The 17,109-nt window shown below is 44.8% G+C and overlaps 3 protein-coding genes across 4 annotated transcripts; 1 reads left to right on the top strand and 2 right to left on the bottom strand.

The window, feature by feature from the left end:
• Positions 1 to 1,011: 1,011 nt before the first annotated feature.
• On the bottom strand, positions 1,012 to 11,980 carry LIAS (lipoic acid synthetase). The gene is made up of 11 exons (XM_050338501.1): positions 11,831 to 11,980; positions 10,553 to 10,725; positions 9,797 to 9,890; positions 8,982 to 9,062; positions 8,595 to 8,751; positions 7,497 to 7,554; positions 6,290 to 6,418; positions 5,090 to 5,235; positions 3,786 to 3,856; positions 2,949 to 3,060; positions 1,012 to 2,108 (listed from the first exon to the last, which is right to left on the bottom strand). The coding sequence occupies exons 1-11, from the start codon at positions 11,909 to 11,911 to the stop codon at positions 2,056 to 2,058; spliced, it is 1,155 nt and encodes a 384-aa protein (XP_050194458.1). The 5' UTR covers positions 11,912 to 11,980; the 3' UTR covers positions 1,012 to 2,055.
• On the bottom strand, positions 5,246 to 6,262 carry LOC126652002 (fibronectin-binding protein A-like). The gene is made up of 3 exons (XM_050338502.1): positions 5,972 to 6,262; positions 5,623 to 5,753; positions 5,246 to 5,580 (listed from the first exon to the last, which is right to left on the bottom strand). Exons 1-3 carry the CDS (start codon positions 6,179 to 6,181, stop codon positions 5,406 to 5,408), a joined length of 516 nt encoding a protein of 171 aa, XP_050194459.1. The 5' UTR covers positions 6,182 to 6,262; the 3' UTR covers positions 5,246 to 5,405.
• Positions 11,981 to 12,038: 58 nt separating the features above from the next.
• Positions 12,039 to 17,100, top strand: RPL9 (ribosomal protein L9). 2 transcript variants are annotated; one of them, XM_050337831.1, is made up of 8 exons: positions 12,039 to 12,070; positions 12,335 to 12,381; positions 12,462 to 12,577; positions 13,394 to 13,489; positions 13,799 to 13,931; positions 15,308 to 15,388; positions 15,862 to 15,977; positions 16,971 to 17,100. In XM_050337831.1, exons 2-7 carry the CDS (start codon positions 12,336 to 12,338, stop codon positions 15,966 to 15,968), a joined length of 579 nt encoding a protein of 192 aa, XP_050193788.1. In that variant the 5' UTR covers positions 12,039 to 12,070; position 12,335; the 3' UTR covers positions 15,969 to 15,977; positions 16,971 to 17,100. The 2 variants fall into 2 exon arrangements, with proteins under 2 accessions (XP_050193788.1, XP_050193789.1); XM_050337832.1 differs by lacking the exon at positions 12,039 to 12,070 and having other exon boundaries at positions 12,333 to 12,381.
• The last annotated feature ends 9 nt before the right edge of the window (positions 17,101 to 17,109 follow it).

Raw genomic sequence — 17,109 nt, 5'->3', positions numbered from 1 at the left:
CTGAAACTTAGTGGTAGACAGTTGTAGGTAGACAGAAGAGCATGAGATCATTTTCTGAACCACCCAGCAGCAAATCATAAGATAATTCTAACATGAAGTAGTATTGGACTGTGTTTCAAGAAGCACTATTTTTCTCACTGTAAAGAAGTCACAGGTAAGTACTGTGCAATGTTCTTTTGTTCCAGTTTGGTAATAGTTGTATGGCTCAGAATTCCTTTTTCTCTATTTCTGGTGTTGATATGCTGAAAGACCAGTAACTTGGCAGAAGCTCTGTTAATTCTGCTCTGTAGGCAGGTCAAAAACAATATTTACAGCAGGACCTCTAATAAAGGCAGGCAGCTGTTAAACATGTGGGTATGATGTTGTACTACTCGCTGTTGGAGGGAGTATTGTATTTCCTTGCCATAGCTGATGACCTTCCCTTGCTCTGGTACTCAGCTGTACTTCAGCTGAAGCAAGGCATTTTTGGCTCAAAGGATACCTGGTCTTTCTATGATTACCAGACTTTATTTTAAATTTTAAAATTTATTATAAAAAAAAAAGGCATTCTTGCCTTTCCCTCTGCCTACAAAGCATACCTGTTAAGACTTTTGTTTCTCTGTTGTTCCCCTCTGTTCCTCATGGTTCAGGTTTCTCTTCCCATTACACTGTTGAATTAGTACATTCCTTCTTGGTTGGCTCAAGTTATTTGTCTTCATAATACTTTAATAACCCTTCTACTTCATTTTGCGAAGTGTCATTTGTGCATCACTGGCTGCAGTGATATGATAGTGTTGTTGTTCATAACAAGTTTCTCCTATATATTACCTTGCTAGTTAGCTGTCTTCCTTCTACCATCTGGCTGAGTTGGTGGGGGATGGAGGGTCCACTCTCCTTCACACAGACTACAGTATTTGACAAAAGTACTAGAGCCAGCCATAGAATTAGCTGCATGATGAGGGTTTGGGACCAGATAGAAAATTCCTGGAATGTTTCCCAGATAACTTCATGAAGACACAGGTGAACCATGCACACTATAAGCCATGTTTTTATTTCTGCTTGAGGTTAGCGCGATACATGATGGATTCCACAATTCACCCGTGATGTGGTTCACTTCTCTGCATTCAGATTTACCAGCCAGACCAAGCCTCAATGGGCAGGTAACCAGACCCACCGAACACAAACACCAGGTTTTCAACTTTCCTTTAATGCCAAGACAATAGCCATAGAATAGGAGCACAGTACAGAACAGCAGCAGTTCTGCATACCCAGTACTGTACAAGCATCTGTGCAACTCACTGAAGTTTGTTACAGTCATGTAATCAAAACAGGGGTGGCACTATTTATGCTCTTATGCCAACTCTGATTTTCCAGATGGTTTAAATTATATGGCATCCACAATTGTCTTTCCACAAAGGATTTGTTTTCTTCAGCTTGGTATCTTGTATTTACCACAGCTCTCACACTTCAAGACATGCAAGCATCAGAAAAGCTTCAGCTATCAGAATGGTACAGCTCATTTTCTCGAGGTACAGGTAAGAAATACCATAGTATTACCATAAGTAGTATTACCATACCTTCTCTGGTGTAGTTCAAGATAGCCCTATTCTGGTCCATTGTCATGTACAAAATCTTTCTTTAGGACTCCTATAGTTCCCAGAGCCCCTGCAAGCTTGTGTTACGTAATGGTAAGATACACTGAAGTATCAATACCTTTCAAGTTTCTATCAGCATCCTCACAGGTATTAACTGCAGCAATGCTGACGGCAGTATCAGATCTATAAATCTGCCCAATCTTTTTTTCCACCTTACATTTATTTCTTCCACCTCAGTTCCATCACTCTTTTAAAATCGTTTTTATCATCTTCTGTCTTTTTGCTGAACATTAGAAGTACTCAGTAGTTGTAGCCTTGCCAGGAGAAATAATGTTTTGTTGACAGAAAAGTGTTCTGGAAAGATAGTGAGTTTGTTCATATATTCACCATCTGGTCTTCTGCATTTCTGGAACTGAGTGTAATTATATGCTGAAAAAAGGATCCTTCAAACTGGCTGCTTTAAATAGGTTCACTCTCATTTTCAGATAGCTTTTGTCTTCCTTTTTTCTACTAAGTTCTTCAAAAAGAATTCACCTAATTAAAAGGAAAAAAAGCATCAGAATTATTTGTTGGTATTTCGGTAAAATAAGGCAAAACAAGACACATTCTTATTTAACATGAGTGTTTTGTTCTACAGTAGGAAATACTTTATAGTAATTCCATTCTATGCAACAGCACTTTCAATACATATAGCAGGAATCTAAAAAAAAAACCCCAAACCATAACCCATAACTCTTCCACTCCTGAAATCCTGATTTTCCTCATGTCCAATTTTATGAAATAGCTCTGTTGCTTTGTGCTTTCCAACAGGCATTGAATTGGTTTAATTAAAAATTAACTCTTATTTAATAAAGTATCAGCAAGTTATAGGGAAATCTGCTATAATCTCATTTGAGCTGGCATTAAAACAGACTGAGAAGCACAGTGCCCCAGATAAGTCTTCTCTGCTTTCTCCTTCAGAAAAATCAGGATGCTGTACCTACACAACAGTTCCATTAATATCAGCAGCTACTTAATACCCAGTGCTGTGTCAGAAAAAGCACTACCAAAAGAGTGTCCAGTTATTTCTAAGGCACTGTAGATAAATTCTGCCTAAAGCAACCAAACTGCATCACAAATTACAAAGAGTCCCATTAAACCTGGAAGCATCCAAAAGGCAGAATGTAAAGGAAAACTTGCAAATTGGGTACCCTTTATCCTGCCTCACACATTAAGTATTGTACAAAATATGTTTGGCAAAACATCAGCTTCAGTGGCACAGCAACTGTACAAATATAGAGTGTCCTTGAGCTAAGGTGAGGTTTGTTGCACCCTTCTAATTTTATATAATAAAATGTTATATGCTGAAGAATCTAATGCCTTTCAGTAATTTACCTGCTTTATAGGAGGAACGCACTAAAGGCCCACTAGCAGTGTAATGGAATCCAAGATCATTTCCTACTTTTTCCCAGTACTTAAACTTTTCAGGAGTTATGTATTCTTCAACCTGAGTGAAAAGAATTAATTTTGATCAGGTGTTAATGCAAAGAAAATGGGTATAGCTGGCATGGTGAAATGAGACACAGTTATATCACAAGTTCAACATTTTTGACTCCAAAACTTTTGAGCAGTCAAGTCACCAACTGTATTTTCTCTCTGCTTTCTACCAAAATAAGGCATTTTGTTTGCTTTTCAGATTTAGCTGAAAGTTTAGAACTTTCTTCACTCTGTTTTTGAACGGTACTTTGGAGCAAGCCTTTTCTTTTGTCCAAGTTAGTAAAAAACCACGGTAGTCCTACAGATCTCTTCACTAACACTTATTTTAGTGAAATACAGGAACAGAACAGAGAGAGATGCTCTGGACAGATCACAGAAGCAGAAAATGCTAATTTCCCCAGCTGAAGTGGCACCATTAAGGGAGAGCCTATGAGGCAGTGAAGGGGCACTGGCTTGAGCCATTATGCTTGAGACATACACTGAAGCCCTTGTTCTCCAGAATCATGCCTCAGCTCCAGCTGTCTCCCTGGCTAACAGCAGAAACTAGCACTGAGAAGTCTGCAGAATATAGAAGGAGTTAGATGCCTGAGATAATTTTTAGTGAAGAGTCTGTAAGAGATGAACACTATCAGGCTGAACAAGGAAGGAAATTTTTCCTGACATCTGCAGTTAGGGTAAGGATGACTGTGCAAAGTACAAACTATAATTCTGCCTGTAAATTAAAGGCACTTTTACCTTCAGGTGACGTTTCGTTGGTTGCATGTACTGTCCTAGGGTCAAGCAATCTACATCTGCTTCCCGCAATACTGCAAAAACAACATTGTTAGTGGCAGAAGGATCACAAGGCATTGTCAGCCATTAAAAACACCCTCTTTCCAAGTCTGAACAAGGCTCACCCCCAGCACCCTGTGGGGGCCACATTCTGCTCAGAGCAAAGGGAACTTGCAGCCTCCATGCGCAGTAGCCACACAGCTCCCTGAGTTCTCTCTGCTGCAGGCCCTGACCTAGAGAGAAGACCCTGGTGCTGCACTCGCTGCAGTCGGGTCTCACTGCAGAGGTGACATGCTCGTCTTTATCTCGCTGCTTTTCACTGTGTCTTTATGTTAGAGCCTTCATTTGACAAAAGACGGATGGGTGCACATGCACTTGGCACTTCACTGTTTCAAGAGACTAGATGCTGAAAAGATGTGGAGAGTTCTGAAGTGCCATAAATCAGGGGAAATGGCCAGTTTTACACACTTAGGGTGTATTTTTTGATGCCTGCAGAATCTCATAAACTTTGTCTTTACAATTGTAGGATATACCAGAATCAATAAACAGTCTATTTACAGGGGGAAAACCTGGACACTTGATAGTCAGCTGGCCTGAAGAACTGTTTACTGCAGCTAGAGGGGTGTTCTGAACAAAGGGACGGACGGCTGAGGAATCAGAGTTTGCATGAACATCCCCATATATTTTTTGGCTATGTGGGCTGGTTGCCCCACGTTGAATAGGAAGACTTTTGACTACAGCACTGTACTCACTGTTAACCTGGAATCTGTTTAGTGCATTGCTTTCACTTACCACCATGAACGGTTTTTTGTCCTCTTAGAAATACATTTACATGAAACATAAGAACATGCTACAGCTCCAAGGATAGTAACATTTTTGCATCTAAGTAAACTGAAATAATTTAAACAATCAGGTCTGCTGCTTCTAAAAAGCAAAGCACAATAAGGCAACCATGTTGCAAGCTCATTATTTAAGTATTGCAAGATAAGAATGTTAATACAATTACACAAAAATAGCTCTAATTTCCACTGAAATCAACATGAGTTGGATTTACCTGTCCAATTGACTCTGGAAGCCAATATGAAAGAAAAATATTTCAGAAATTCAGTCTTTTTTAACCAAACTTTTCTTTTTCAATGGAACTTAGAAAACATTTCCTGCACCAGGCAAACTGATTTGCATGTAGAGGCAAACACACGTACAACTGTCTTCCAACACAATAAAATTCATACCTGTGAATTCTGGCATCTATTTCAACACCAACTTACATTTCATTGTGGAATACACTTGTTCATCTGTCTCGCCCAGCCCCAGCATAATGGAGGTTTTAGAAATGATGCCGGGCTGGACCTCCTTGGCATGCTTCAGCACACGCACAGACTGCTCAAAGTTGGCTCGGGGGTCACGGACCTTCCTTTGCACATTTCCAGCACAAGGGGGAAAAAAACATGAAAGGGTGCACAGAAGTTACAGATGCCAGGAAAGGCTCATTCTGCTCATTTCCATAAAGTGGCAGTGCAGAGGTTTTAGCTGAGCAGTTCCACAGAGGCTGAAAGCCCCTGAAGCATCACAACTGTGCCCAGTTCAGGTTCCACACCCGTGATGGGGTGATGGGATGTGCCCAGGTCGGGTCCCACACCTGCGATGGGATGCTGGGATGTGCCCAGGTCGGGTCCCACACCCGCGATGGGATGCTGGGATGCTGGGATGTGCCCAGGTCGGGTCCCACACCCGCGATGGGATGCTGGGATGTGCCCAGGTTGGGTCCCACACCCATGATGGGATGCTGGGATGTGCCCAGGTCGGGTCCCACACCCGCGATGGGATGCTGGGATGTGCCCAGGTCGGGTCCCACACCCGCGATGGGATGCTGGGATGTTCCCAGGTCGGGTCCCACACCCGCGATGGGATGCTGGGATGTGCCCAGGTCGGGTCCCACACCCATGATGGGATGCTGGGATGTGCCCAGGTCGGGTCCCACACCCGCGATGGGATGCTGGGATGTGCCCAGGTCGGGTCCCACACCCGCGATGGGATGCTGGGATGCTGGGATGTGCCCAGGTCGGGTCCCACACCCACGATGGGATGCTGGGATGTGCCCAGGTCGGGTCCCACACCCGCGATGGGATGCTGGGATGTGCCCAGTTCAGGTCCCACACCCGCGATGGGATGCTGGGATGTGCCCAGGTCGGGTCCCACACCCGCGATGGGATGCTGGGATGTTCCCAGGGAGGTGACACCGCGGTGGTGGCGCGGCGCGGGCGCCCCCTGGTGGCGGGCGGCGGGCAGGGCGGGCCCCGCGCGGGGCAGGATGGGAGGGAGCGGGACCGCTCCGCATCCCGGCCCCGCCCGCTCCGCATCCCGGCCCCGCCCGCTCCCGCCGCCTCCCGCAGGCACGGGGGGCTTCAGGGCAGCTCAGAAGAGTGTCCTTTCACAACCCCCTTGCCGCACACAGTGCTGGTGCCTACCTCTGCAGTTCTGGGACTGTCTCCACGTTGTGTGCATACACATCCAGCCCCGACAACGCTACTTTCTCCACAGCTTTAAGGTCCCCTCGGAAATCGGGAGTTAGGCATTCCACTAGGATTTTGGAATTCCTGAAAAGGAGGGACAAAAGGAACACATCGGTGGGATTTTGTGCTGTCGAGAAACTCAAGAGAGCAAAAAACCACACATAAATAATTAATAAATGATGCTCTGATAGCAAAGCAAAGTTAATTCAGGATATAATTCTAAAAGAACAGATTTCTGCAAATACTTATATAACAAATCAAACAGGAATTGAGTTCAATTCCTGATTTTACCGACGTGAGCTGGAATACAACAAAAGCCAAATAATAACTGTAAGAGCATTTCCAACAGCCTCTAAAACAGTTTTAATCACATGTACTGCTTATAGAAGATTTTTCATGTGTCTTTGTTGCAGTCAGGTAACTTAACAAGAGTTTGAAATCATAAACTCTAAAATACAGAGGAGCCATGACCCTGCCTACTAGTATATGAGGACTCTGAGTTATTGCCCTGGAATCTCATCTTGGTGTCCAAGAACCTGATTTCAGCTCAGAAAGACTGGTGGGAAAAACTGAAGGAACCTTTGCAGTCCCAAGGTACACTGAATAAACACTTAAGTGAGGTTATACAAATGAATTCTGCAGGTAGACAAGTATGCTGTCAAATGGTGTACAGGGCACCGATGCAGGGTGAAAGTGACACAGCCAGGCAAAGCAGGAAGGTACATTCACAGGCTTGGAAATGGCCATTGGGGGGAAATGACAAGCAATCCGATCACTGCTGAATGAGAAACCAGACTCCTTCTGTCATGTGGTGACAGTGGTACCCAAATCCACTGTGTTTGAGCCCCAAGCTGCAGCAGTGACTGTACCTCAAAAGAATGTACTCATTTCCTGGTAAACCAGGTGCCCGTTCAAAGAAGGAATCCAGTGCTTAGCTTTACATAAGCCTGGGATGAATTGGAAATGCATCCAAATTCAAAACAGTTTGGGGCCATTCTATGAGACAGATGAAGAACAAGGAAAAGAAAGCAGCACAGATAGGCTAAAGGCAGACTTTTATATCTGCACAGCCCCTGGAATACTCAGCTAAAGGCAGCTCTGACCTACATGCAGTACCATTTTCTGAGGTTATAACAGTAACAGCAATACATTAATGACACACCTTTCCTTCAGATGCGAGACTGTCTTTGCAAAGTGTTCCGCTCCACCGTCAGGCATATCTAGAAGCATTTCAATTAGTCAGTTAACCTTTCAGTTCAAGAAATGTATTCACTTATTAGCAAAGACACAAAACCCATAACAGACTCAAGTTTAAATGAGAAATAATGAACCAGTCAAACCCCAGTCTTATCTTACTGCTTACGCCAAGAGTTTACAAAAGGTATCTGACCAAGCCTTGCTCTGCACAAAGTCTGTGACTGTGATTCAGTTTTACCTGTCTCTAGGTCCACTGTCAGCCTGAGCACAGAATGGCTTTACCTATACACAGTTTTGGTCTGAGAAACAGCTGTACAAATATTGAGATATATATATTACTGCTCTGTAGGCCCCTTTGAAGCTGCTGGACTTCCCACCATACTGAACAGTTTTTACAGTGGTTTTCCCCTCCTATATGGTGTCACCTCAAAGGAGCTACAACCTCTAAAAAGGGCAACTTCCACTTTTCACAGAATCACAGAATCAATTGGGTTGGAAAAAACCTCTGAGATCATTAAGTCCAACCTATGACCAATCACCACATCAACCAGACCATGGCACTAAGTGCCACATCCACTCCTTCCTTAAACATCTCCAGGGACAGTCATTCCACCACCTCCCTGGTAAGTCCATTCCAATGTTTAATCATCCTTTCTGTGAAAAAATTCCTCCTAATGTCCAACCTAAACCCCACCCCCTTTTATTACATATATTATATTCCGGATTTAGTGTTTGAAAGAAGTTCTGTAATGGCATTGTATAAGAATATTTGTGGTTGGGGTATTTTTTGCTAATGGAGTAACAGAACATGGTGTTTATGTACGCATTTCACAAAAAAATACAAATGTTTAGTATTCTAATAACAGCGTAACTTCTATTGCATTTTACCAGATATGGAGAAATACCAAGAATATGTAGGAACTTGCCAAAGTTTCAGCACTGTGGACTCCTTTAGAACAGAGCTCCTCGACAGCTGTGTTGATAAGTGCATACGAGGCCTGTGCTTACCCCACATAACACACCTGAGGGCTCAGACTGAAAGCGAGGAGAGCGACGTACGCACCGTCTCTGTCCACAGACGTCAGCACAACGTAATCCAAGCCCCACTCAGCGATAGCCTTGGCTGTGTTGTAAGGCTCCTGGGGATCCAGAGGAGGTGGATTTTTTGCTGTCTTTACTGAACAGAATCTGCAGCCTCTAGTGCACGTGTCACCCATCAGCTGGAACAACACACACATTCATTTTCATGGTGCATGTCACTATTGCTCAGCTGGGAAACAGCTGCATAAAGCTAAATCAGATAAATCCCAACGCTAAGCAAATAAAACTGGGACAGCGCTTTACTCTAAATTTATTGTAATAAAACCACTCCACTACAGTAGAGATCCAACAATGCACTGCAAACAGCTCAGACATTAACAGAGCACTTAAGAAATAGTTAATGACTTACCATAATAGTAGCCGTGGCTGTGGCGTATTCACCACCTCCCCAGCATTCTCCAATGTTGGGACAACGTGCTTCTTCACATACCTGAGGGTGAAAGGCTGTACTGAACCTGCCTTCTTCATATTATTATTGAAAATAATTATTTTATTACTGACCAATTTCAATAATAGCCTACAAACAAAACATAATTCCTTCTGTGATAAATAAGGTTAACAGTTCCACGCTCTGGAACTTCTGGAGTTGCTTCTTCACAACTGCAACTCCACTACCAAAAAAAAACCTCCTCAGCCATGTAACTGCCTTATTAATTAGCACAGACTGTCATTAACACTTTAAATTTCAAAGTTGTTAATATGTTCACAAAGTCTATGATTCATCAAAGCATGATCTTAGTTTGAAAAAAAAAAAAAAAGGAGAAAAAAGCTCTCCTTGCATTCCCACCACTTTTTACCATCTGGAAGGTACAATTAACAAAATACACACATTTGTACAGTTACTTTTCATGGAAAATATGTATGTAACTCTGAAATTGTGTGTGTTCTCATTAAAAACAGCTGCACATAGCATCTTCTGATCTCTGCTGATGCAAATAGTAAACCCTAGTACTTAAAAACACAGCAGGAAGAACATTAAATACTCTGCTGGATTTGTCTTCATTCTTTAGGAGTAAAATTCACTTCTGGCAAAAAGGATCAGCACTGGGCTTGGTTTCAGCAGTGAAGATCATGCAAGACATGATTTCTACCTGTTCTCCACAGGAAAAAAAATGTAAAAAATGCCTCATTTCTACAGGAAAACTTGGTTGGTGCCAGATTTACCGTATGAAGATTTAAGCTTCTCAAGGTATTCTTCAGTTTATTGTAGTTTTTTCCCATGGGAATCTTTGTTTTCAGCCATGGAGGAAGCCGCAGCCTGAGCAACACCAAGAAAACATAAAGATTAATAAACTACTTATGTAGTAAACGTCACTAATTTCATAGATTCGTTTAAATCCCAACAAGGAAAGGTTCCTTGAAAGCTGATGCAACTCAGCAACTAATGTTAACATCATTCATGGTCAGACCAGACTTCTCTCCTCCCTGTTTATCAACATGCCAACACTGAAGTGTAGGAGTTTGCTGTCACCGAAAGGTTTAAAACCATTCACTGTTCCAGTGGGGTTTAACAGTGCCACACTGGAGAGTGCAATAACGAATGGCAGCGGATGTGATACAGCTATTGCTTCTGACCAAATTTATAACTGGAAATATGGGGGCTTAAGCATTTCTTAATTTAGTCTTCATTTTTTGTTTTACTCTATCACTAATATTTTTTCAACAGCAAAGTTGGGTATATTCACCTACTGATGTATATTTGTAATTCAATACAGGCCATGGCACAGGCACTCAAGTGAGAAAATACCACTATGTCTCCATGTTTTGTTATGTGTGGGGTTTTTTCTTATTGAAAAAACATTAAATTTGCAAGCCAGCAGGGAAGAATCTAATAAAACCACAGAGTAGTATTTTGTAGTTATTACTAAACATGCAAGATAGTGCCCAGAAGCAACTACAGTTGTTCAAAATCACAATTACCTTTCTCCTTTCTCACGCTTCAAATTGCCTTTATACTCAGCCCACGTGCTCTTGTCTGACAGATCTCCAGAGACAAAGTCCTGCAAGTCTGGTCCATTTTGTAGAAATTCTTTTTTGTCCCCTGGCAAAGAACCCGATGTTCCATACTGGTTACACACATGGCTCCCAGACACCTAAAAAGCAGCAAAACTGTAATGTATTTAATATCAAATGCACTAGTATCATATACTGAACAACAGCTTGCCCTTTTGCTGGTTAATGTACACTTCGCACAGGCATTTTTCCAATGGCCTTTAAATTAACTTTTTATCTTAAGCCGCACGAAACAGACTTATCCACCATAACACCCTGCTGAGTTACACAGTGCAACATAAATTCCCCCTGTACTCAGCGCTGCTGAGGCCGCCACTCAAACCCTGTGCCAAGCTCTGGGCCCCTCACTGCAAGAAAGGCATTGAGGTGCTGGAGCGTGTCCCGAGAAGGGCAGCAGAGCTGGGGAAGGGTCTGGAGCTCAAGTCCTGCGAGGAGAGGCTGAGGGAGCTGGGGTTGTTTAGCCTGGAGAAGAGGAGGCTCAGGGGAGACCGGATCGTTCTGTACAATTGCCTGGAAGAAGGCTGTAGCCAGGCGGGGGTCGGTGTCTTCTGCCAGGTGACAAGTGACAGGACAAGAGAAATGCCCTCAAGCTGCACCAGGGGAGCTTTAGGTTGGACATGAGGAGGAATTTCTTCTCAGGAAGGCACTGGAAGACATTTCTTCTCCGATTAGACATTGGAATGGGCTGCCCAGAGAGCTGTGGGTTCAACCGTCCCTCGGGATGTTCAAGGAAGGAATGGACAAGGCACTCAGTGCCGTGCTCTAATTGACGCGATGGTGTTCGGCCACAGGTTGGACTCGCCGATCTCAGAGATCTTTCCCAACCCCACCGATCCCGTGATCCCATGGAACACCGCCGTGCGGGTTCCTCCGACGCTCCGGGGCCGCAGGACGCGGCGGTGGCTCCGGTGCTGCCGGGGCTGTCCGGCGGGAGCGGGGCCGGGCTCGGTGTCCCGGAGGTGCGTGTGTCCGTGCGGGGCTGGGACGGCCCTTCCCGAGCCCTGCCCGCGGCCGCCCCTCGACACCCCCGCCAGGGACCCGCTCGGCACCGGCACCGGCACCGACATCGGCATCGGCACCGGGGCGCGCCGCGCCCCCGCCCCGCGCGGTCTCCTCCCGCCGTGCCATCCCACGCCACGCCGCCCCCCCCCGCCCCCGGCCCCGGCAGGCAGCAGCAGAACTCACGGGTGCGCGGCCCCGCGGCGGCAGCAGCAGCAGCAGCCCCCGGGCGGCCCCGCCGCGGCCCCGCGGCAGCAGCAGCGACATGGCGGCCCCGGCGGAGCGATGCGCTCGGCGCTCGGCCGCCTCGCCTGCTCCTGCCTCTCGCACGGCGCGGCCTCGGCGCGATGACGTCACGGGCGCGGGAGCGGCTACAAGAGCGCGATGACGTCGCGCGTACTCTCTTTCCGCGCCGCGCGCTGCCAGGTGAGGCCGCCCGGGATAATCCGGGACCATGCGGGATAATCCGGGACCATCCGCGCACCATCCGGCCCCGCGCCGCCCCGCCCGTGCGCCGGCAGCCCCCCACGGCCCCGCCGGGCCCCGCCAGCGCGGCCTGTCCCGTCCCGCACCCCGCGGGAGGAGTTCCGGGCGGCGCCGGCCCCGCTGAGGGCGCCGCGTCCGTCCGGGCGGGGCCCCCGCCGGGAAAGGGCCGCGGGAGCCTCCAGCCCGTGTCGTTCTCTCCCGCAGGATGAAGACCATCCTGAGCAACCAGACCGTGGACATCCCCGAGCAAGGTGAGTGCCCGCCGCGGCCGGAGCGCGCCCGGCGCTGCCGGCCCCGCGGCCCGTAACGCGTGTCCGCCTTCGGTCCGCAGTGGGAGTGTCACTGAAGGGCCGGACGGTGATTGTGAAGGGCCCCCGAGGAACCCTGCGGAGGGATTTCAACCACATCAACGTGGAGCTGTCCCTCCTGGGGAAGAAGCACAAGAAGGTGAGTTCCGCGCGGCCCGGAGGCGGAGGGGAGCTTTACAGCTGGCTTAAAAACCTAATGGTGGTGCGGGAGAGTGACGGAAAATATTCAGCTGCAGGCATGCTGCTTGCTTGGTGTTGCTCATTTCTGTGTTTTCTGAAAGAGGTTGGTCTGATGGAGCCACGGGACCTACTCGGGCACTGTGGGAGTGTTGACGTTCCCTCATATTGGCCTGAATGTGTTGATGGCCTTTCATTGTATTTACAGTCAAGTGCAGCGAAAGGGATTGAGGGATACATGCTGTGTTACAGACTGGCTCGTTCTAGCTGGGTAAAACTAAATTAGTTCGTTTCATTTCCAGAAACCACAAGAACATCAGAAGAGCAGGTGTTCTCTAAATACATGCAGGATATTTTTATATGGTCTTAAGAAGTGTAAAAAAGGCCAAGAGTGGCTGATTGCAGATACTTGTTCTTAAAACGCTGAACCCACACACAGTGTTTCATTTAAGTTGATGCTGCGGAGGAGACTGACTTTGTAACAGCGTGTTTAGCATTTGATAATACACTCTTCAGCTTAAGATTTCAGATTTGTCTACCCCAGCTCTTTTGAGGATTTGTTAGTAGCAAGACATGAACAAAATAAAGGTTTCTCACGTATCTGGGGGTTGGGACTTTAAAGGCCCACCTGGCCTTTAATCGTCTGTCAGAGAAACAGAGTAGTTCTGTGCTTTTAAGTAGTTTATCTGAATGTTTTGCTCCTCGTTTGTCACAGAAATACTTCGTTGTTAGTTTTGAAGTGTAGCTGAAAGCTTTGTTGATGTGTTTTTTAACCCAGCTGCGAGTTGACAAGTGGTGGGGTAACAGAAAGGAGCTGGCAACAGTCCGCACCATCTGCAGCCATGTACAGAACATGATCAAGGGGGTCACTCTGGTGAGTTTTACTTGGAAGCAGGATAACTGCTGCCATTTTTGTTACCTGCAGCGATAGCCTTTTACTTTTGGGGGAGTGTATCTAAGTATCCAAGATGTAGCTTCTCTTCCTTTTACTGTTTTCTTGTACTTGCTGTCAGGTTTTGCAGGTGGAAGAAAGCACAGATGTCTCTTGGGCTCAGTGTCCTGCCCTTTTAAGAAACTATTTTTGATACATCTTGGGTTTAGATTTCTCCAGTAAACTAAATGCACGCGTTCTGCCTTTTGGACGTGTTCTGCTCTCAGTATCTGATTGTGTCCTCTTTCACAGGGCTTTCGTTACAAGATGAGGTCGGTGTATGCTCACTTCCCAATCAACGTGGTCATACAGGATAACGGCTCACTTGTGGAGATCCGAAACTTCCTGGGAGAGAAGTACATCCGCAGAGTGCGGATGAGGCCAGGTGAGCAGGTCTGGATGTGTCCTGTGCCAGTCTAACTGGGCTTTTCAAGCTGTTTTCTTTGGGCACTGCCACAGAGAACAGGAGATGCTGAATAATTGTTGGAGCAGCATTTGCTTGCCTGAATTTATGTAATTTTCTTATGATTCCTTTGCCGCTCTTCAGCTTTATTATTAATAAGAGTTTTGTTGCTTATTTTTAGTATTGAGAGCTAGCTAGTAACTAGTTTAGAGTTAGTTACTGCAATATGAGGAGTCCAGGATGGACTTTTGTCATTGTGAGATCTTGGCAGTGCTTACAGTTGGTAAACTATAAGTGCTTGATTTTAGACTTGTTTCTGTTTTAAACATTGTACATAAACTAATTCCATATCATAGTTTTGGTCTTTGAGGTGGTGTATTTCAAATTTCCTGATTATGCAGGAGCAGGCATGATACATTTAGAAATGCCCATCTTTCCTGCTGGTTTTACATCTTGTAAACATGCAGTTTCAGCAAAATGTCTAACAGAAGAGTAGGCACTTGATGGAGCTTGTTAAACTTCTGAAGGGAGGAGACAAAACATTTCATAAACAGAGGTACCTTAAGACTGTTGGAAAGACTTTCCATATCCTTTTTATTTTCTAATTGCACTTCTGGTGAAGGCATGGGTAAGAACATTTAATGTGTCTGATGATGTTTTGGGATGGTTTAGAGGAATGCATCAGATTTGTCCCAAAACCCTGTTAGATACAGTGCAGAGTTACAGGAGGTTTGATTTTGATTTACAGTGGGATATTAAGGTAGGGTTTAATTACTGCATTTGATTTTTTTAAGTCAGCATTTAATGTAAAGATAGTAAAGGGCTGTCTTTAAGTAGATCAAATTATAAAAACTTTTGTTATCTCGGCACAAATGCAAGTTTCTTGTTAGACTCTCAGATGCCATAATGTTTACTCCTTGTGAGTATTCACAGCACTGCTAATAAATAAGCGCAGTGCTTGACACGAAGGGGCAGGTGATTTTCAGAGACTTTTGATTATGGTGACTCCAGTTTTGTCTTACTGAACACAAGCCTGTGGGAAATGGCACCACCTGGCTGACAGAGCTGTGCTGGCAAAATCTCTGGCTTGTACACAGCGTTGTTGTGTAGAATGGGTAAGCAGGAATATCACTTGGTTACTTTCAATCCAGAGCATGACCTGCACTAATCTTTAAATTTTGAAAGTATGTGAGGGAGGACAACCCTGGAATGGATTTCAGGCATTCTCTTAAAAGTCATAGCAGCTGATTATTGTCTTGAATGCTGCTTGCTAGATCTGTAAACTGGGACGTTAATACTGTTTCTTTAGCACACTTAACATGTTCAGCAGTGTGGATGATGTGTTTTCCTTCCCACAGGTGTTACCTGTGCAGTGTCTCAAGCCCAGAAAGATGAGCTGATCCTTGAAGGCAATGACATTGAGTTGGTCTCCAATTCAGGTTTGTGAAAGTAGATGTGTAAGAAGGTTATATGGACACTTCTGTCTGAAGATGTCAGCTTAGCAAACTCTTTCTCCTCAAACCCTGAGGTAAAAAACAGCACAGCGTTTTATTTTTTTGCCTTAGTCAGCATAACTGCTTTTCATAATTCCTTACGCTGCTTCTAAACTTAAAGATGTTACAGGTCTAAGGAACCTTTCTCTCCAAGTCAGTATTTATGTCCTTGTTGGTACCAAAGTTCTGAGCTTTTCTGTTGTCCAGGAGTGCAGTAATGAACTGTCACAGCCCCAAGTTGCCAAGACCAGCTCAGTGAAATGCATTCTGTTTTCATTAGACCTGACAGGATTTCAAGTTGGTAATTCCTCTCTCTAGATGACAGTTCCGTTTGTCGGTTGAAATACTGGAGTGTAAACAAAGGCTACGAGTTGGCTTGGACCTCTTGCTTTGTGCTAAAGGTCTTGCTTTGTCTGCAGCTGCCTTGATCCAGCAAGCCACCACAGTCAAGAACAAGGATATCAGGAAATTCTTGGATGGTATCTACGTCTCCGAAAAAGGAACAGTACAGCAGGCAGATGAGTAAAACTCATAGGTTGGTATCTTTTTGATGCATGTTGTACATCTTCTGTTTAGAGATGGGGACTTCACAACGTTTATCTGCTTCAACACGGCCATGCTTAAGCAGATTCCCAACAGGGATGAGGTTATATTTGTGTAAGGCAGTATAAGGCGTGTCATAAAACTTTAATTTTACTAGGTCTTTTGACAGCCGTTTTTTGTCTCTCCTCAACTTGGCATTATGCTTCTGTGTGGAGGAACACCTAACTCTGCAGTGCTGTACTCTGCACTGTGAGCCCTGGCTGCAGTGGGGGCTGAGAATTTAAAACCAGCTGACCTAGCCTGACAGACCAGCTTACAGCCCTCACTAGAGCAGTGGTCAGCACACAGTTTGTATATAAAGGCTCTTCTGTGCTGTTTGTGTGTAAATGCTGGTAAACAGGTCCCTTTAACAAGTTCAGCTGTTTACATTGTATGTGGGCATGTTACTGAAGTTGAGTACGAGGATTTTGGGATAATTTAGGAATTTTAAGTGTTGAAGGAATTCAAGTGTTAAAGGAATTTAGGAATTTTAAGTTTCTGCTACATATGGTTCCATCCATAGTGTAAAACACTTGTGCAGGATGGGACAGGCTGACTTGCAGATAAGTTCCATGTTGTGTATCTTCTGTAAGCTAAGCTTGAGGCAGGATGCCGGTGAACTGAGGTTCAGAAACAAATTAGTTTTTTATCACCAGCCACGTACCAGACACTTGGAAGCCACTGAAAAAAATAATTTTTAGTGCTGTTCCAAGTTACTTGAGAGATTGAACAACTTATTACCTGCTTGTTAAACAGTCATGAGCTGTTGTGTTTGAAGGCATCTTTAAGTAATCTCACCTAAACAAAATAAAGCAAATTCTTTGAGCTATTAATGTCTGGTTTGCATTAAAACTATCAGATAAATTAGCAGCAAATGGCTATAAACTTTTAGTTTCACATTTGCTCTGCTAAATATTTCTAATAACTCTTAATGTTTTATTTACAGTTGTCTGGGTCCTGATACAAACCAGCATGAAACATTAGATCAACCATCTCCGCTAAAAGTATCTCCGCTAAAAGTATCTGGTACAAAACCAGAACACCATGAGAAGTTTAATAAAATAAAACATATTTAATATTTTGGT

This window comes from Myiozetetes cayanensis, unplaced genomic scaffold (genome assembly GCF_022539395.1).
Source record: "Myiozetetes cayanensis isolate MyiCay16 unplaced genomic scaffold, myiCay2020 scf7, whole genome shotgun sequence".
In the NCBI taxonomy this organism is placed as follows: Eukaryota; Metazoa; Chordata; class Aves; order Passeriformes; family Tyrannidae; genus Myiozetetes; species Myiozetetes cayanensis.
The sequence above is the reverse complement of the archived record's forward strand: the minus strand, read 5'-3'. Positions and strand labels throughout refer to the sequence as shown.